The 20,558-nt window shown below is 48.9% G+C and overlaps 1 protein-coding gene across 2 annotated transcripts in view; it reads left to right on the forward strand.

Annotated features, from left to right (window-relative positions):
- Positions 1-20,558, forward strand: part of LIMD1 (LIM domains containing 1) — a 93,620-nt gene that overhangs the window by 34,393 nt on the left and 38,669 nt on the right. The window contains exon 2 of one of the 2 annotated variants that reach the window (XM_033212321.1): positions 8,262-8,363. In XM_033212321.1, the coding sequence (XP_033068212.1) occupies positions 8,262-8,363 (102 nt within the window). Of the gene's footprint in view, positions 1-8,261; positions 8,364-12,893; positions 13,126-20,558 lie in introns of those variants that run through there. The other variant, XM_033212322.1, reaches the window with a different exon arrangement.

The following is a 20,558-nucleotide window of genomic DNA, read 5'->3' on the forward strand; positions in this document are numbered from 1 at the left end:
CCCAGCCTTCCTTGCTCCTATCCTGGGCCTATAAAAACCTGAGACCCTAGCAAGACAGAAGCTGCTGGACAGTGAGAGGAACACATCAGCGGAAGAAGATACAAGCGACTAGATGGCGAGAGGACGCCGGGAGCACACTGACAGACAGTACCACATCAGCAGGCCATCAACTGGCAGAACGAGGCGGAGTTTGGCTGGGGCAGTCAGAAGAGAGCCTGTATGCTCCCCTAGAGGTTTGAGCAGTGGGACACTGAAGAAGCGAGCCACACTCCCATTGCACACCCTGTGAGGGGGCAAGGGAACTTTTCCCATTTTGGTACCAAATTGCACCCTTTAAATAGGTACAGCTTTTTATATGCTACTTACATTTCATTAAAGCTGTTTTATAAGAAGATCGCTTGGGCTACAATTTGGAGAATGGGCTAAAGGGGCAGTAAGTCTAATGGCAGGGGAAAATGCCCATCCCTTCCTCTCTGCTCCTAAAAGTGTATTCCTTACTCCTCTCACTTCCCTTCTGATTTTTGAGCTTGGTTGTTATAGTAACATGTGATGATATTTTTTCTTTCCTCTGTGGGGCATTTCTTTAAAATCCTGTGGCATGGGGGGCCCTGGCAAAGCCAAGGGAGGCTAAGAGCCTACTCTTTTTCTTCTTGTTGAGCCTGAGCCTCTCCTCAGCCCGGACCACTTAGTGAACGCACAGATGAGATTGGGCAGCTCACCACCAGCGGTGGCAGGGTCTGGTTTCTACAAGGGCAGGGCCATAGTGCAGTCACCCTGCTCCCCACCCCGTAGCCAGCGTCTGGAGAGGGGCTGGCTCCAAATGAGTGAGAGGGAAGTGTTTGTGGGGGCAACGAACGGTTTCCTGAAGGGCAATCAGAAGGCACGTACCTGCGGGGGCAAGAGGAGCTGCGGGTCGCCCCCCAGGGAGAGGCCTTGTGATTGAGGTCCCAGGCAGAAAGATGGTCGTGTGTGTGAGGGACAAGGTAGAATGGGAGGTGGGCCAGGGTGGGTAGTAGGAGATTGGGGGCAGGGCTGGTCTGGGGTCTGAATCCCTGAGCAGGTGGTGTGTTGCGGGGTGAGGAAGGAGCTCCCCTCATTATGGGAGTCGGGGGGCATGTGTGGCAGGAATAGCCACAGCTGCCAACCAGATAGTCATAATGAAACCTTTGAGTTGGAACTGGGGCTCTGATTCCCTCTCTCAAACCTGCCCACTGTGCAGCCTTCAGCAAGTGACAGGACCTTTCTGGAACTTGGGTTTTAGACAGGAGATGGCAGCAGTCCCTTCACTGGTTGAAATCCCCAAGTCTGGCTAGGTGCGGTGGCTCACGCCTGTAATCCCAGCACTTTGGGAGGCTGAGGCGGGCAGATCACCTGAGGTCAGGAGTTCCAGACCAGCCTGGCCAACATGGAGAAACCCCGTCTCTACTAAAAATACAAAAATTAGTCAGGCATGGTGGTGCACACCTGTAATCCCAGCTACTCAGGTGACTGAGGCAGGAGAATAGCTTAAAACCAGGAGGCCGATGTTGCAGGGAGCCGAGATCGCACGCTGCGCTTCAGCCTGGGTGACAGAGCTAGGCTGTCTCAAATAATAATAATAATAAATCCAAAGAATAAAATGTAAGTTCATACTGATGTACTGCACTCCAGCCTGGTGACAGAGTGAGACTCCGTCTCAACAACAACAAAAAAAACTAAGTCTAGGGTCTGGCCCGTAGTAGACACATGATTTCGTAGAATGTAAAATTCAGTTTATTGTTTTCCCTACTTTTTGTGTCTAGGAAGTACTTTTAGATCCATTTAGCCACAAGGATGAAATCTTTTCCTACCTACTTGGCTTCTTGTGGAGTCTTCCTCACTCTGCGACCCATGATTTCGAACACAGGTGGCTTCCTTCCTCATTTTGTATCTGTGCTACGTGGTCACGGTGGAGAGAGAGGATGTCAGCAGCCCGAAGGACTCAGCTGCAGGAACAGAAAGTGAGGGACAGCTGAAGGCAGAGGGTCACAGGCCTCAGAGAGAGGAAACCAGAAGAGAGTGTAGCTGAGCAGGGTGCAGAGAGAGGGGAGGAAGCCCTGCCGTTGAGAGATAAAGTGGCAGGAAGTCCAGGGAGGCCCTGGCTGTTGTCAGAGCATCCATGTGAAGATGCTGACCGTCCTGCCAGCATCTTATGGACGGGGGTAGGAGAGGGTGCTGGATTTCATTCCCCAAACCCTAATAAGATGCATTCGCTTCTGCAGTCTGGGCCAGCAGCATTGCACTGACACATGCAATTCATTTCACCTTTTCTTTTTGGTGAGCTGTCTTGCAGGACGGTCCTCTTCATGTGCTCATAATGTGGGTGGTGGAAAGCGTGGGCATGCCATGCTAAGCTGCTGAGTCCCTGTGCCCCTCTGCTCTTTGTAGCCACCGTTTTACAGTGGGTTAAACAAAGAGGCCACAGCATTTGGGAGTGGTTTTACACCATGTTTGTGAGCAGAATTGTATTCACGAGTGCACTGCTTTAACATTACATGTAGCCTGCTTCGAGTTGATGCCTGACATCGAGTTGTAGCCTGCTTTGGTTGATGCCTGACAAACTAGCTTTTCTTGCTCATTGTAAAGGCTGAGGGTCAATTCCACCGGGGGACTTACGATGGGTAATCTGGAAGTGAATCTCGGCACTACTAAACAACTCATACTTAGACATTTTGCCATGGCCTGATATTCAGCATTTTTCAGAAAGATTTCTCCCCCATCATCACATTTGAATTATGTCATAGCCAGTTCCCAATAGATATCCATAGAATCCATTTCTCGGCTGGGCGCGGTGGCTCAAGCCTGTAATCCCAGCACTTTGGGAGGCCGAGACAGGCGGATCACAAGGTCAGGAGATCGAGACCATCCTGGCTAACACGGTGAAACCCCGTCTCTACTAAAAATACAAAAACTAGCCGGGTGCGGTGGCGGGCGCCTGTAGTCCCAGCTACTCGGAGGCTGAGGCGGGAGAATGGCGGGAACCCGGGAGGCGGAGCTTGCAGTGAGCTGAGATCCGGCCACTGCACTCCAGCCCGGCGACAGAGCGAGACTCCGTCTCAAAAAAAAAAAAAAAAAAAAAAGAATCCATTTCTCTGTTTAAGGTCTGCTGAGGGGATACTAAGTGCACTTTGTCTGTGGCTGGGGGTGTTCAGAGATGAGTAAGACCTGGGCCTTGGTCTGAAGTGCTTGTGGGGGAATAGACACGTGTGCCCAAGATACAAGGAAGTGGGTGCCAGGTAAGGAGGAAGGAGGAAAGGACTGTGCAGGGAGCTATGTGGAATCTGATTCAACTCACACTTGTTTCCTTGAGCACTTATGGAGGCCACAATTAAGATGTGGCCCTTACTCTGAAGGCAATTGCAAGTCACTAGGAGAGGCAGGCAAATGCCCAGGTAACTAGCAGCTCACCACAGCATGGTAGGTGCTGTGCCCAGTGGATGCCACCACCATCACTTCCACGTTTGCCCCATCCCAAATACTAGAGGCCCCATTTGGCCTGGCCTGGTCCAGTGGCCACTGTCCACGGGCCCCTAGCAGCAGCCATGAACACCACTGCTTTCCAGAGTGACGAGCCTGCTTAAAGGAGCCTTAAAAATGAGTGGTAATGCCTGAACCCTGTTGTGTTTATGCCTTGCTGCCAAGTGGGCCCCACAGCTCCATGTGTACCAGCAAAAGAATGCAGTTTGCCCAGAACTGTATTTTCTACCTTGAGAGGCTAAGGTACCTAAGTTGTATATACAAATCGTTAGACAGAAAGCAATGCTGATGCCTCTGAATTACTTGATGCTTTCGTTTCATAGTGATGGGGGCTCCCTGTTGACTTTGCTGCTTGCAAGGTACAGAAATGCCAGCTGTGCAGTAATCTCATCCGCCCGCCACCTCCCCCTCCACAGGCACACACACATACATTTCATAGCCATTAAAGAGAAGATGGAAGGGAGGAGGCATGCAGGAACTTTTTGGGGGTGTTGGAAATATTCTATATCTTGATTTGGGTTTGCTTTACATAGATCATTTGTCAAAACTCATTGAATGGTAGACTTATGCTTTTCATGTCTGTTTGTGAATTTTACCTGGAAAAAATAAGCCTAAGCAAATAAATAATGAACTCTAGTTAATGATGGGGAGGCTGAAGTGTTTGGGGTGAAGTTGCTGCCTGCAACTTTGAACTGCATCAAGAATGGGATGGATTGTTGGATTGATTGAGGAATGGATAGCAAAACATTAATTACAGAATTGGGATGGTGAGTATATGGATATTCTCTGTATAATTCTTTCAACTTTTCTGTATGTTTGAACATTTTTATAATAAAATATTGAAACAGAAGAAGAACTGCAGATAACCAATACTTGTGCTCTCTTGAGCTTTCTCTAAATGAATTTCTCCAATGGTCAATTTCTTGTCTGTTTCCTACACACTGCTTCACCCTGCTTCCTGATGTTGGCAGAGGGGCTTTCTCCTTAAACCTGTTGGTGTGGGGGAATTTCATGAAGGATGTGTTAGCTTGGACTTCCTTTGATGGTGATGCAGTTTATCAATTTAAAATGATATGAACTCTGAAACACAGGGCTTTCTACCCTGTGGGCAGAAGGCTGGGGATTTGCAGCCTGAGAATAGCCTGACAGATTAGAGCCAGAGTTAGAAAAGGATGCATGAGCTCCTCCTGACCAAAGGATGCCAGCTGGCTACCTTGCTGGGTGCTAGGGGGAGCAATTTATAGTTATAAAGTCTGTAAAGTAGATTTTTCAAAAATTTTAACATTATATAGTATACCTGAACATATTCAAACACTTTTTTGAGATGACCTTTTAAAATCTGTAAAGTAATGCCTGCTGTCTTATAAAAAACTACAGGAAATATAAAGAAATAAGGCCAGCTACAGTTTTACAATGTAAAACAACCACTGTTTATATTTTAATATATTCCTCCGTGAATCTTTTTTCATCTTGTGCATTGTTTACATAATTGTGCTGTCTTTCATTTGACTGTAATGGAGGAGTTCTTTGGAAGGGAGACTCCAGAGCCTCCTTGATGTGGACGGGCCCGGAGCCTGGGCTGCTGCTGAAGGGGTTCTGGGCTTGCCTAGCCTGAGAAACCTCCAGCCTATTCACAGAGCCCTTGTGAGATCCTGAGAGGCCCAGAACTTCTTAGACAGCTCTTTGTAAGCTGAAGGCACTTTTCGCAGGAGGCAGTAACATGATTGTCATCCTTTGATTTGCCTGTTAATTGAGCATTTCCCAAGTATGGGGCCCTGCACTAAGTACTTTGCACATATTCTCTCACAGTAACCCTACGAGGGGACCACTGTTGTCCCCATTTTCTAGCCCAATGTCGGAGTTTAATTAGTCTGCCCTCGTCACATAGCTGGTAAATTGTGGAGCTGTTCTAGACCAGGTGTCCCAATAAGCACTTTGTAGTTGAGGCAGATTAACTCTTTAGAACTTTTTGGTTTACAAAGCAACCCTTTTAATTGCTGCTCCTGGGAGCGTGCAGGGCAGATGGAACAAACCTCTATTTCCTAATTAAGAAATGGACACCCAGAGAGCTGATCACCATTAACTCAAACTACAGGAGTCACGGGTAGGTGGGAGGCTCAAGCTCAGAACCTGGCTCTTTAAATTTGTTTTTTCAGGCCAGGCGCGGTAGCTCATGCCTGTCATCCCAGCACTTTGGGAGGCTGAGGCAGGCAGATCACCTGAGGTCAGTAGTTAGAGACGAGCCTGGCCAACATGGTGAAACCCCATCTCTACTGAAAATACAAAAATTGGCCAGACGCGGTGGCTCACACCCGTAGTCCCAGCACTTTGGGAGGCCGAGGCGGGCGGATCACGAGGTCAAGAGATCGAGACCATCCTGGCTAGCACGGTGAAACCCCGTCTCTACTGAAAATACAAAAAAATTAGCCGGGCGTGGTGGCGGGCACCTGTAGTCCCAACTACTCGGGAGGCTGAGGCAGGAGAGTGGCATGAACCCGGGAGGCGGAGCTTGCAGTGAGCCGAGATGGCGCCACTGCACTCCATCCTGGGCAACAGAGCGAATCTCCATCTCAAAAAAAAAAGAAAATACAGAAATTAGCTGGGCTTGGTTGTGCACGCCTGTAGTCCCAGCTACTTGGAAGGCCGAGGCAGGAGAATCACTTGAACCTGGGAGGTGGAGGTTGCAGTGAGCTGAGATTGTACCACTGCCCTCCAGCCTGGGTGACAGAGTGAGACTCTGTCTCAAAAAAAGTTCCCTTCCCCCTTCCCTTCCCCGTCCTCCTTCCCCTTCCCCCTTCCCCTTCCCCCTTCCCCTTCCCCCCTTCTTCCCCTCCCTTCTTTTTGATGGATGATCTCCCCCTTCCCCTTCCCCCCTTCCCCCTTCCCCTTCCCCCCTTCCCCCCTTCCCCCCTTCCCCTTCCCCCTTCCCCCTTCCCCCTTCCCCCCTTCCCCCTTCCCCCTTCCCCCCTTCCCCTTCCCCCCTTCCCCCCTTCCCCCTTCCCCCTTCCCCCTTCCCCCCTTCCCCCTTCCCCCTCCCCCTTCCCCCTTCCCCCCCTTCCCCCCTTCCCCCTTCCCCCTTCCCCTTCCCCCTTCCCCCCTTCCCCCTTCCCCTTCCCCCCTTCCCCGTCCCCTCCCCCCGTCCCCTTCCCCCCGTCCCCTTCCCCCCGTCCCCTTCCCCCCTTCCCCTTCCCCCCTCCCCTTCCCCCCTTCCCCTTCCCCCTCCCCTTCCCCCCTTCCCCCTTCCCCTTCCCCTTCCCCCCTTCCCCCCTTCCCCCTTCCCCTTCCCCTTCCCCCCCTTCCTCCCCTTCCCCCCTTCCCCCTTCCCCTTCCCCTTCCCCCTTCCCCCCCCTCTTCCCCTTCCCCTGCCCCTCCCCCCTTCCCCCCTTCCCCGTCCCCTTCCCTTCCCCCTCCCCCCTTCCCCTTCCCCCTCCCCCCTTCCCCTTCCCCCCTCCCCCCTTCCCCTTCCCCTTCCCTTCCCCCTTCCCTTCCCCCTTCCCCCTCCCCCTCCCCCCTCCCCCCTCCCCCCTCCCCCCTCCCCCCTTCCCCTTCCCCCCTCCCCCTTCCCCCTTCCCCCTCCCCCCTTCCCTTCCCCCTCCCCCCTTCCCCTTCCCCCCCTCCCCCTCCCCCCTCCCCCCCCCCCCCCTTCCCCCTCCCCCCTCCCCCCTCCCCCTTCCCCTTCCCCCTCCCCCTCCCCCCTTCCCCCCTTCCCCCTTCCCCTTCCCCTTCCCCTTCCCCCCCTCCCCTTCCCCCTTCCCCTTCCCCCCTCCCTTTCCCTTCTTTTTGATGGATGATATCCCTGTGTTGCCCAGGCTGGTGTTGACCCTGGCCTCAAGCAATCCTCCTGCTCTGGTCTCCCAAAGCACTGGGATTATAGGCATGAGCCACCACACCTGGCTGGCTCTTTACATTTCTGATTCATCATGTTGCCCCCGGAGTCAGAGAGCTGAAGAGGCTGAGGAAGGAATCGTGGAGCAGGCTGAGATGAAAGCCTCAGGACTTGAGTGAATAGAAGGGCAGGAGTAGAATGTACTAGGTAGGGGCTCATCAGCAAAGGCTGGGCTAAGACCCTGTGGGACTTGTTAGGGGGTGAGGAACTGCCAGTGGAAGGGCAGGGAAGAGCACTTGCTTGCAGTGTGACAAACCCGGGGCTTGGGGTGTTATATACTTTTTGTAAAACTTGAAGTTACTAAATCCTAGTTGGTGGTTCCCACTGAAAAATAAAGGAAATAATTTAGTTAGAATTGTCTGGCCATGCATGGTGGCTCACACCTGTAATCCTAGCACTTTGGGAGGCTGAGGCGGGAGGAGCGCTTGAGCCTAGGAGTTCGAGACCAGTCTGGGCAACATACCGAGAACCCCCGTCTCAAAAGAAGAAGAAGAAGAAAAAAAGAAATTGCCCAGCCTGCATGCTTGGCGTATTATAGTGATGGTGCAATCTTTCTGAACTGTCTTAACAACAGTGGGAACCTTCGAAAGCTTTGGGTCAGGTGAGGGAGGGAGTTGACCAAGCCCAGGTATTCTGAACATTAGCATAACAGTGGAGCAGGAAAAGTGGGACGGAAAGTCCAGCCTGGTAGCTGTTTTCTGCAGTTAGAAGAGTGACAGAGGGAGAGGGAGAGAAAGACACTTCAAATGAGTCATCCACTGGATTTGGTGGTGGGCTGGCCATGGGGAGGGATGGTATTATGCTTTGTTCATTGGCTTTTTTATGACTCAGTTTACATTGGTTCCCTCCTGACTCACTGATGTTTCTCTTGTCCTTGCAGGAGCCTGTGTGAAATGCAGCAAAGGGGTGTTTGGGGCTGGCCAGGCCTGCCAGGCCATGGGGAACCTCTACCATGACACATGCTTCACCTGTGCAGCTTGCAGTAAGTGTGGGTGTGGGTGTCGGGTGTGTGGGGGATGGGTAAGGAACATGGGGACTGAGAAAGGGAGGAGAGAGAAGATCATCTTTCCGGAGACAGTTGGTCCATGGCCCTCCTCGGCCCCACAGAAAAGCCAGACAATGTCTTTTACAGCAGGATTTCTTACCACCAGCAGAGGCCGATCAGGGCACGGTGACTTCACACAATACCAAAGATTGCCTGTGATTCTGGTGATAAGTTGAAGGAGTTCAGAGTTATCCCTAATCACATCAGGTTTGAAATACGTAAGAAGAGGTTTCAGAAGATTTGGGAGGAAGTGCTGGGATTCACCATGTCTACCCTGTGTGTCAGTTCTCTCCCCCACTGTGGGGACCAGCCAACCAAAAGTGATGAGTCAGTCAGCTACCCCAGTGTGAGGTGGGGGGAGTCCTTTATTACTCTGTAACCAACTCCCTCACCTCATCTTTGATTTGGAGGCTGCTATATGAGCATGAGGTGTGTGTGCACGCCACCCGTGTGCTGGTGCCTACCTAGCACACACCTGTGGGCATCTTTATACTCCAGTACGTGCATTATAATTCAGGCAGCCCATCAGGAGTCTGGATTGAATGGATGGCAACAGCTCCCTGTGGAAGATTCTAACACATTGCATGCTTGCCAAGTCTGACCAAGTTATGGATTGTGCTTGTTTTCTGGTCTCTATCAAGTATTATTTTTGAGGAGTATTTTTAGAAAATGTCCTGCTTATATTCTCAGTCCTATCCTGAGGCTAGCAGCTCTCAACTAAAAGGGAACGTTACAGCAGAGTCACAGGGTGTCAGGGACAAAGGGGTCTTTCTTACCATCTGGCCTCGTGGTTTGCAATCCTGCTGCTCATTAGAGTCACCTGTGGAGACTTTAAAACCCAGTGATGCCCTGGCCCCACCCTTGATTAGCAGAATCAGATTATCGAGATTCCTAGCTAATCCTATCAGATTAGGATTTAGCTCTGATTCTGCTAATCAAGGGTGGGGCCAGGGCATCACCCTTGGAATTCCTAGAGTGGGGCAAGTGTGTGGTTTTTTTTTTTTTTTTGAGATGGAGTCTCCGTCTGTTGCCAGGCTGGAGTGCAGTGGTGCAATCTCGGCTCACTACAACCTCCGCCTCCTGGGTTCAAGCGATTCTCCTGCTTCAGCCTCCCAAGTAGCTGGGTCTACAGGTGTGCGCCACCATGCCCAGCTAACTTTTGTATTTTTAGTAGAGACAGGGTTTCACCATGTTGGCCAGGATGGTCTTGATCTCTTGACCTTGTGATCTACCCTCCTCAGCCTCCCAAAGTGCTGGGATTACAGGCGTGAGCCACCTCGTCCACCCAAGAGGGGCAAGTGTATTTTTTCACAGTTTCTCGGATTCTTCCAGGGTGTGGTCAGGGCTGACCACCATTAGTTTGGGACTCCTCATTTTGGATCCTCCTGGAGAAGGGAAGGGGAAGAACTTGTTCACAGCCAGAGATCCTAATTCTCAGTATAAAGTTAACCAGTGCACATGGTTAACCAGTTGCCTCCTAACTTGCTGAGCCTTCATGGTCCAGGCAGATGCCTGAGTTCTGAACCTCATGCTTCAGTCCTCACTGCAATTTCCCCTGGAACACATGCCTGAGAATTTATGGTTTACCCATTGTTCAGTGTTCACCTATGTAGGGAAAGACTTTGAGGTGAATCAAAAAGCCTAGTGAATGTCTGCAGTGGAAATCTAGGAGTGGTTTGGTTATCGAATTCTCTGGGTCTATGGGCCTTTCCATGTCTGAGCTATGTTGCACTCTGTAAGTTGTAGAATATTAATGGTAACAAACACGATTCTTGTCTATAGCAATGCAGACTGTCCGGTGGAGGTGCAGTTGATGACTGTTGCCCTGTGGAGACTGACCAGTTTTGCAATCTATTAAGCAAAATTGATTTCAACATTCCTGATGGTCTATAGTTCTTTGAATTCTCCCAATTATACCACTAATTGGTTCATTTATTATTGATGAGTTAAATAAAGCCTTGGACACATGTTTGTATTTTATCTGTATGGGAGTTGTGTTTAGGCCCTCTTTTATTTATTTAGTTAGTTAGTTACATTTTAATTTTAGTTTTAGATTCAGGAGGTGCAGGTTTGTTACAAGGGTATATTGTGTGAATCTGAAGTTTGAGCTTCTATTGGTCCTGTCACCCAGACAGTGAACATAGTACCCAGTAGAAAGTTTTTCAGCCCTTTCCCCGCTCCTCTTCTTCCCTCCTTTTGAGTCTCCACTGTCTATTGTTCCCATCTTTTTGTCTGTGTGTATCCAAAGTTTAGCTCCGACTTCTAAGTGAGAACATGCAATATTTGGTTTTCTGTTTCTTGTGTTTCTATGTTGCTGCAAAGGACATGATGTCATTCTTTTTTATGTCTGTGTAGTATTCCATGGTGTATATGTACCACATTTTCTCTGTTTAGTCCACTGCTGATGGGCACCTAGGTTGATTCCATGTCTTTGCTATTGTGAATAGTGTGGTGATAAACATACGAGTGCAGGTATCTTTGGTAGAAGATTTACTTTTCTTTGCATATATATCCAGTAATGGGATTGCTGGGTCAAATGGTAGCTCTATTTTTAGTTCTTTGAGAAATCTCCAAACTGCTTTCCACAGTGACTGAACTAATTTACACTCCCACCAACTGTGTATAAGCATTGCCTTTTCTCTATAACCTTGCCAACATCTACTTTTTAACTTTTTAGTAATGGCCATTTTGTGGTTTTGATTTGCATTTCTTTGATCATTGATGATGTGGAGGTTTGTTTTGTTTTGAGATGGAGTCTCACTCTGTCATCCAGGCTGGAGTGCAATGATGTAATTGTAGTGCACTACAGCCTTGAACTCCTGAGCTCAAGCAACCCTTCTGCCTTAGCTTCTGAGTAGCTGGGACTGCAGGCATGTGCCACCATGCCCAATTAATGTTTTAAAATTTTTGTAGAGACAGAGGTCTCGCTGTATTGCCCAGGCTGGTCTCGAGCTCCTGACTTCCAGTGATCCTCCCACCTCAGCCTCCCACAGGGCTGGGATTACTGGCATGAGCCACCACACCTGGCCCTTGAGCATTTTTTCTTGTTTCTTGGCTGCTTGTATCAGATCTTCCTTTACAGTTTATGTTTGACCTTTGACTCCTGCAACGTTTCTCAATACTTGCTCTATTTTTCAGGAAAAAGAAAATAAATATTAAGGAGAGGCTGTTTTCCACCTCAAGCAATTACCATTTGAATTAGGGAAGCTGTTGGTGAGGGAAAACCAGTTGATGAGCATCTTAGTCTGTTTGGACTGTTATAACAAAGTACCATACACTGGTTGGCTTATAAATGATAGAAATGTATTTCTCACAGTTCTAGAGGCTGGAAAGTCCAAGATCAAGGTGCTGGCAGATGAGGTGTCAGTTAAGGGCCTGCTTCCTGGGTACTCATACAGTGGAAGGGAGCTCTCTGGGATCTCCTTTATAAGGGCACTAATCCCATTCCTTGAGGGATCTACCTCATGAGAATCACCTCCCAAAGGCCCTACCCCCTAATCTCATCACCTTGGAGGTTAGGACTTTTTTTTTTTTTTTTTTGAGATGGAGTTTCGCTTTTATTGCCCAGGCTGGAGTGCAATGGTGCGGTCTCGGCTCACCACAACCTCCGCCTCCCAGGTTCAAACGATTCTCCTGCCTCACCCTCCTAAGTAGCTGGGATTACAGCCATGCGCCACCATGCCGGGCTAATTTTTGTGTATTTAGTAGAGATGGAATTTCTCCACGTTGGTCAGGCTGGTCTCGAAGTCCTGACCTCAGATAATCCACCCGCCTTGGCTTCCCAAAGTGCTGGGATTACGGGCATGAGCCACCGTGCCCGGCCAGAGGTTAGGATTTTAACATAGGAATTTTAGGGGGACGTAGACATTCAACCCATTACAGATGAGTCTGTGGGTTCCACCCATGGCTGCTTGTGTGACTGTCTATTTCTTAATGGAGTGAGTTTCTCTTTCTTCAAATTGTGACAAGCACAGACACTTAAGGAAGACAGATCCGGTTTGGTTTTTGATTGGTCTAGCATTGAAGGCCTTTGTGGTCTTGTCCCTGTCTTATCACTTCCTGCTTCCTATTCCAGTCAAACTGAATTTCTCTTTTTCACTTCCATGCCTCTGATCACATTGTTCTCTAGAACAGCCTCTCCCCATTCACTTAATATGTTTATCTGTCCAGTCTTATGACTCAGCTCAAATGCCTCCTCTTCCAGGAAGCCTTCCCTGTTTCCTTAGCAGGAAGAGACTTCTTCTGAATTTGGTGCACTCTGCTTTCTTGTTTTGTTTTGTTTTGTTCTGTTTGTTTGTTTTTAAGACAGATCTCACTCTGTTGCCCAGGCTGGAGTGCAGTGGCGTGATCTCGGCTCACTGCAACCTCTGCCTCCTGGGTTCAAGCGATTCTCCTGCCTCTCAGCCTCCTAAGTAGCTGGAGCTACAGGCATGCACCACCAGGCCTGGCTAATTTTTGTATTTTTCATAGAGACAGGGTTTCACCTTGTTGACCAGGCTGGTCTTGAACTCCTGACCTCAGGTGATCTGCCTGCCTCGGCCTCCCAAAGTGCTGGAATTACAAGTGCAAGCCACCATGTCCGACCTTTGTTGGTGTTATTACATAAACGATGAACCATACTCTCTGTGGATCCATTGTCAGCAAACCAGGCCCTAGAACAGAGTTGCTGAAGGAATGAGGATTCGGATTTTGTCAAAATGTGAGTACAGGGGCATTGCTGTTTGCCCTGGGGCTGCACACCCTCCTGCTGTGTGAATGTCCCACTTCCTCTCCAGTTCCAAAGAACAGTTGGAATGTTGGAGACTGGGCATGTGTCTCAGCAGCTTGCCTTTTTTCAGTTACCAGATTGCTGCCCTTTACCTCAGCTTTCAGCGGAAGAGGCACCTGGGAGCTCATGTGTCTCAGCCCTGCAGGTCCTGAGTGTGTCTCTGTGAGCCTCAGCACCATGGAGACGGCACAGCTGGGGGTCTGGGTGCATCTAGAGCATCCCCTCCTTCTTAGAAGAGAAAATGGGGGCAGACAGGGAAAGAGAATTTCTCAAGGTCAAAAACCTGGCTATGGAGCTGGCACGGAATCCAGGCCTCTTGAATCTGTGCTCACCTGTACTTCCCTGTTTTTCTGGTTCTCCCTCCTCTGATTAATTCCACCTAGTCAAGCAAAAAGAAGTGTATTTTCTTTGTTCTTTATCTTATTTTGTTTATTGATAGAGTCTGCTTACTGTATATATTTCTGAACATATTTGTATATGTATCTTTTCTATTTTCCCATTTCATTTATGAAAATCTAGTTTAAAACACTATATTTAGTATGTAAAGCCAGATTTTATATTTATTTAATTTATATTTTATATTTTTATATATAACATATGGCATATGGAGATATCTGTTGGTATACACACATACTTCTTGAGGTCCATTGATACTGCATTAAAACATAGTGTTGGGATACTGTTAAGCTCACACACATTACAGGGCAAGTCCAGGGCCTGACTAGTTTGGTAAAGATACAACAAGTCTCTGTTACTTCAGGCTGTTTATTACTTTTTTTTTTTTTTTTTTGAGACGGAGTCTCGCTCTGTCGCCCAGGCTGGAGTGCAGTGGCCGGATCTCAGCTCACTGCAAGCTCCGCCTCCCAGGTTTACGCCATTCTCCTGCCTCAGCCTCCCGAGTAGCTGGGACTACAGGCGCCTGCCACCACGCCCGGCTAGTTTTTTGTATTTTTTTAGTAGAGACGGGGTTTCACCGGGTTAGCCGGAATGGTCTTGATCTCCTGACCTTGTGATCTGCCCGTCTCGGCCTCCCAAAGTGCTGGGATTACAGGCTTGAGCCACCGCGCCCGGCAGGCTGTTTATTACTTACATAGGCAACACAAAGAATATGTCAAAGGTACCCTCTTCCTGGGTCCTTGTCCCATACACTGCAGAGGATGACACTGAAGCAAAAGAGGCGGATGCCTGCCACACAAGTGGGATTTTGAGAAGCAATTTTAGACTGCAGCTAAGTGGTCTCAGAGCCCACAGCTCTGTTCTGAGGGGCAGGCAGAAATTCCCATACCTCATTAGAGATAAGACACTGTCTGGTGACAGGCTCCTGGGGAATAGGGAGGTGAATGAGAGAGAGCCATGCATCCTTTTGTGTTCTGGAAGCCTACAAGGTGTTCCACCAAGATCCAGGCAAACCTTTGCATACATGGCTATGTGCAGGTTCTCCCAGGCACCGAGGCAGGTTCCCTTACATGGATATGCACATTTCCCCATCTGCTGATAAGAAGCAGCAATGGGGAAAGCTGTGAGAACAATTTTATTTTATTTTATTTTATTTTATTTTATTTTATTTTAAGACAGAGTCTTGCTCCATTGTACAAGCTGAAGTGCAGTGGTGTGATCACAGCTCACTGCAGACTTGAACTCCTGGGCTCAGGCAATCCTTCTACCTCAGCCTCCTGAGTAGCTGGGATTACAGACATGCACCACCATGTTCGGCTATTTTTTATTATGTTTTGTAGAGACAGGGTCTTGCTATGTTGCCCAGGCTGGTCTTGAACTCCTGGGCTCAAGCAGTCTGTCTGTCTTGGCCTCCCAAAGTGCTGGGATTATAGGCATGAGCCACCACATCTGGCTGCTGCAAATAAAATTTTAAAGACAGAAACCTGTTATGTTAGCATTGTAGCTCAGCTACTGTCACTTTTATGTTTTCCTTGCCAGTTTTTCTCCAAATTTATACACACGTTTTAGTGTTGTGATCATAGTATATAAACAGTATTATATCCTTTTTAATTTAACATCATGTCATAGTTCATAATAGTAATTTTAAGTTACTTGGTGATCGACTGAGTCGTGCCACCGTTAATGGCTGGCTTGTGGGTTGTTACACACAGCCCCAGCCAGCATCTTCGTGCAGCATCTTTCCTTCCCTCTGTGGGATTGTTTCCTTGGTGTTCGCGCTAGCAGTAAGCATCAGGTTTTGGTGTGGGCGTTTGTGTGGTTTGTTCAAGTTCCCTTCTTTCTTGCTGTGCTCCTTGGGCTGGGAATGTTTGGTTGCCGTAGAGATGAGTGCTGTGGGTCTCCCTCCTCCCCTCTCAGGCTCTGTCCACCCCAGGCAGCCATGCCCCCCACTGGCTCTGGATGCTCTCAGGAAGCTGTTGGCACACCCTGGAGTGGGAGGGAGGTCCTTGGAGAGGGCAGGCGTGGCCTTTGTTGGCAGCTGTGTCCACTTACATGTCAAGTGGCCTGTCTGAGGGAGGCTGGTGCCCACCTGTGCCTCAGAAGCAGCAATGTGAGAGGAGGAACAATGTGCTGACATGTGGGGTTGAGTGGACTTCTTGGCACCTTCAAGAATAGTCTGTGAGGCCAGGCGTGGTGGCTCAGCCTGTAATCCCAGCACTTTGGGAGGCTGAGGCAGGTAGATCACTTGAGGTCAGGAGTTTGACACCAGCTTGGGTAACATGGCAAAACCCCATCTCTACTAAAAATACAAAAATTAACCAGGTGTGGTGGCACGTGCCTGTAATCCTAGCTATTTGGGAGGCTGAGGCAGGAAAATCACTTGAACCCGGAAGGCGGAGTTTGCAGTGAGCCAAGATTGCGCCACTGTGCTCCATCCTGGGCGACAGAGTGAGACTCTGTCTCAAAAAAAAAAAAAGAATGGTCCATGAGGGAGAAGTAGGCAAGGTCCTGTGTCCTCACTCCAGGCAGACTAAGGTTTAAAAGTAAGACATTCATTTCATAGACTAAACAAATTGCATCCTACAGTCAGGTGAAACCTGCTTGCCATGTCATTGTCATGATTCCTATTAGTTTTTCGATGATATAAGATGGAAAATGATGGACTAGGTAAATACACTCTCCCTGCCAGAAGCCCATGGAGCATGGGGGTGCCTACCTTGGGGATGGAAGTTGGGAAGCAGCCAGTCCCACAGCTGACAGAAATTATGCCCAGTGCAGGCCCGAGCCCAGTGGAAGGCTGCAGAGGGCCAGACAGGGTCCACTTGGGATAGTGCTGGGATGTGTAAGTCAAGGCCAGAATGAATTGCAGTGGTGTAACCTACTGTTTATATTCCTGGGTACAAGATGCACTGTGACCTGCCAGCCATGCCTTAGTGGGGAGAAAAAGCAAAACTAAGAGTATATACCATTGCTCATTTCACCTTCCAAAGACCTAATGTCCATGCCTGTTGAAGATTGCGGATGGGATTTATAGTAAAATCTCACTTGTTGAGACCCAGTTGGAAGAAAGCCTTTCTTAGTAAAAAGCCTGCATCTAGAACACTCACAAAATGCCATTTTGTTACTTGAGATAGATAAAACAATTAGGACCAAGCCTAGTGTTGTGGAACAGAAGTTCTTAGCAAATGAATAAGTGCTTGGTGATTGACTCACCCCTCTGAACTGGAGGGTTCTTGTCAGCTATTTTGTTTTTCTTACAGTCTAAATACTGCATTTGAAATCCTTCCCCTTTTTTGTTGACTTTGTAAATGACCTCATCAACTCAGCCCCTGAAAATGCTTCCACATTTTGAATTAGTTAAGCCTGAACTAGGGAGGTCTTCGTTTAATTCATGCAGGTCTGCTTCTGTGAAACAGTCACCGTGGTATTTATAGATAATTTATAGGTAAGCTTTCTAGCTTACTGTGGGCCTGACACCACGCAGCCCTCCTCCGCCCATGGCGGCTCACTAAATCCTGTAACAATTCAGTGAGTTCAGCGTTCGTTATTATTATTACTCTTAACTTAAGATGTACAGATTGAGGCTTGGGAAGTTTAGCTTGTGGCTGGTTACGTCACTGTTAAGTGGTGTGGTCAGCACTTGGACCCAAGACCCATGGATCCACAGCTCTCGCTGTTATCCACTGTATTAAATTGAGAGAGTATTTGCCAAAGACAGGAGCCGGGCTCTAGCCATGGGGCCTTGCCTTGCCTTTTCAGGTTCAGCAGCTGCCCTGGGGTTGTGTGACAACAGAGACTGGGTTTTTGGCCACCCTTGAGTTGTGAGTGCAGGAGTGGCCTGGGGCTGGGAATGGGGGGCTAGAATTCAACAGTGGGATGCACCCAAAGTAGAGAAATGGACTAAGGGCTTTGATCCCCGAATTTCTGAGCTGTTGAATTATCCCAATATTTCTCATCATTTTCAGCAGTTCCGTATGAGCTGAATGAGTCAGCAGGACCTAAGGAAAAAGCTGAAGATCAAGAACGTGAGAAAGGAAGAGTGGGCAGATGCTAAAGGAAATCAGTGGGCATGGGAAAGATCAGGAAGCAACCAAAATAGGCTGGAGCTAGCCAGAGGGCCTCAGGGGTCAGAAGAGAGTGGAGGGGCCACTTGCTTTGGTTATCAAAGGGTCTCTTGTGTCTGTCTCCCGCAAGCCTAGTTCTGCTAGTGCACTGGAGTTGGGGCCAAACCTGGTTTCTCAGGTCAGACTCTGCTGGTTCAGTCAGAGGCCAGGAAGTCCCTGACAGGGGAGACCATCAGACTCCTTTGTTCCTATCGTCTGAACAGAGTCTGAGGGTTTTGCAGCATATTGTAGAGGTTAACTTTGGTGTAACCTGTACCTTATGTTGCCATGTCTCCATCGTAAGCTCCTGATATTGCACATGTCTGGTTTTTGTTGGAAGTCTGCACCTTTCCCCCGTGGTAGTCCCAGACCAAGGGTGATACTTGGTGGTGCCCAGGGTGTCATCTGTCTTCTCAAGTCTAAGTGGAGAATGAAGAGCAGCTCCGATACGACAGGAGCGTCACATCGTAATTAGCAGGAAGATGTTGCACCACAGTGCCTCATCTCAGAGCCAGAGTTCTGGGTTAGGGAGTAAACTCTTTTACCCAGGTCTGACTGTATTCTGGCATCGTAGGCACTCCCCAGGTTTCCGTGGCCCTCTCATCTCACTCAGAGTATCCCTTCTTCATGTGTCTCTCAGCTGTTCTCTTACATTTCTGCCCCTGGCTCTGGCCTCTTCAGCTTCCTTCTCCTTCCCTTTCCTTTTCCTCCTCTCTCCTCCTTTCACTGACAGTTTTGTTTGCACTCATAGTTGCCCATCAGTGGATCCATGCCTGTAAGTCAGTGTAATGCAAGCTGCTGTCTGTGGAGCATTTATTGCATTTATTGCAGTGAGCCATGATCGTGCCACCGCACTCCAGACTGAGTGACAGAGTGAGACTCTGTCTCAAAACAAAACAAAACAAAAGATTTAGGAACTAGACTCTTCATATGCAGTCCAATACAGTAGACACAAGCTGCACATGGCTGTCTTCTTGTGTCCCTTGCTTGCCTTCCAGCCACACTCATCTTACACAAGAGGTCATGGGGACTCAGAGCGGTTGCCCAGCTGGTGAGTGGGGAAGTGGGTTCGTGCCCAGGGGCACGTGGCCACTGCGTATATGCTTGCCACCACATCCATGTCCTTCACCCTCACTGTGCATCAGTCAGTCACCATCACAAGGAGCCTTTTGCGGTGCCGACCTCTGGCTCTGCCTGCAGAGATCCCGGTTTCTGAGATCTGTGTGTGCAGGGGGAGCATCCTGGGGGATGTGATGAAGTTAGCTGGGAAGTTAGCTGTGGCCCTGCAGTGGGCCTCACCACCAGCCCACGTGACCTTCTTGTGGACTTCAGTCCTCTGGCCTCTCTCTGACCTATAGACCTACACCATCCAACACAGCAGCTACTGGCCACGTGGGTCTCTTGAGCACTTGAAATGTGGCTAGTGTGACTAAGGAACTGCATTTTCCATTTTATTTCATTTTAATTAATTAAAGTTTAAATTTATTTTAGTAGCCACCTGCAGCTTGTGGCTACTGTATTGGATGGCATATAAAGCCTCTTGTTCCTAAATTTTATTTTTTTTTGGAGACAAAGCCTCACTCTGTCACTCAGGCTGGAGTGCAGTGTTACGATTACAGCTCACCGCAACCTCTGCCTCATGGGCTCAAGTGATGATCACTCCCACCTCAGTCCCTTTAGTCCCCTGGCTAATTTTTTTTAAATTAATTTTTGTAGAGATGGAGTCCCACTATGTTGCCCAGATTGGTCTCAAACTCCTGGGCTCAAGTGATCCTCCCGCCTTGGCCTCCCAAAGTGCTGGAATTACAAGTGCGAGCCACAATGCCCAGCCTCTAAATCTTCTTAGCCAGAGTTCACTTATTAGTAGGAAATTACTCATGAAGTTTCTTGTTTTGATACTTTATACATCACCAAGTCAATATAGTCACATTGTCAAAAAATATATATGGGAGAAGAAAATCACCTATAATTCAATACCAAAAAGAACCCCCAAAAACATATGCTGTACCTGCATAGACGTTTTTGCCTGGTTGTCTTCACAGTGTATGTTTGCTTTTATGCCCTGCTTTTTCCACTTACAGATATATCATATGCCTTTTCCCTCATTGCTCCATAGCCTTCATAACCATCTGCTGCGTAAGATCCTGTTGATTTGATGACTCAAAACCAACATAACCTTCCTGCCAGTTAAAGTTTAAAGGGGAAGTGAACTCTTACCATGGGAGCTCCCAGACTCTTCCCAGGAGTACTGAGGTTGGCTGGGTGTGGATCCTGTGGCCAGGTTTTCGAGGACCAGATGCATGACAGGGCACCGGTCAGCCTGGGGGTCTGGCAAATCCAACGCCTGGCCAGAGGATGCAGACCCTTCCCTGTGTTCAGGGGCAGGGTGACAGCTGCCTCTCCACGTCAGCAGCAGCCCTGCAGTGGTCACCACTGGTGGCATTTGGATGCCAGCAGGGTCCCAGATACCCTGTTTTGGGCAGACCATCTCTGTCTCTTGCATGGATCACTGCTGTCACCTCCAGTCTGGTCTCTGGGCACAGCAGTGAGGAGGCCACTCTCCAGCTCAGAGACCTTCAGCTACTTTTTGCCTTAACATTGTAGTCCAGTTCTTTTGCCTGGTGTTTAAGACATTCCTTTAATTAGTTCTAACTTCTTTCCTGTCTTCTTTCAAACTACCCCCCTCCACCGCTGCCCTACAGCCTCCTGAAGCGCTGAAGCCCCTGGCCACACGGCACATCACCTGTCCTTTTCTACCTCTGTACCTTGTCACCCTTACCCTTCATCACCACCCAGGTGAACATCACTGTCCCTTCATTGTCTTCCAATGCCATCTCCATTGCGGCTCCCCTCATCTTGGGTCCC

Source organism: Trachypithecus francoisi, unplaced genomic scaffold, assembly GCF_009764315.1.
Source record: "Trachypithecus francoisi isolate TF-2019V2 unplaced genomic scaffold, Tfra_2.0 Lachesis_group0, whole genome shotgun sequence".
Taxonomy (NCBI): Eukaryota; Metazoa; Chordata; class Mammalia; order Primates; family Cercopithecidae; genus Trachypithecus; species Trachypithecus francoisi.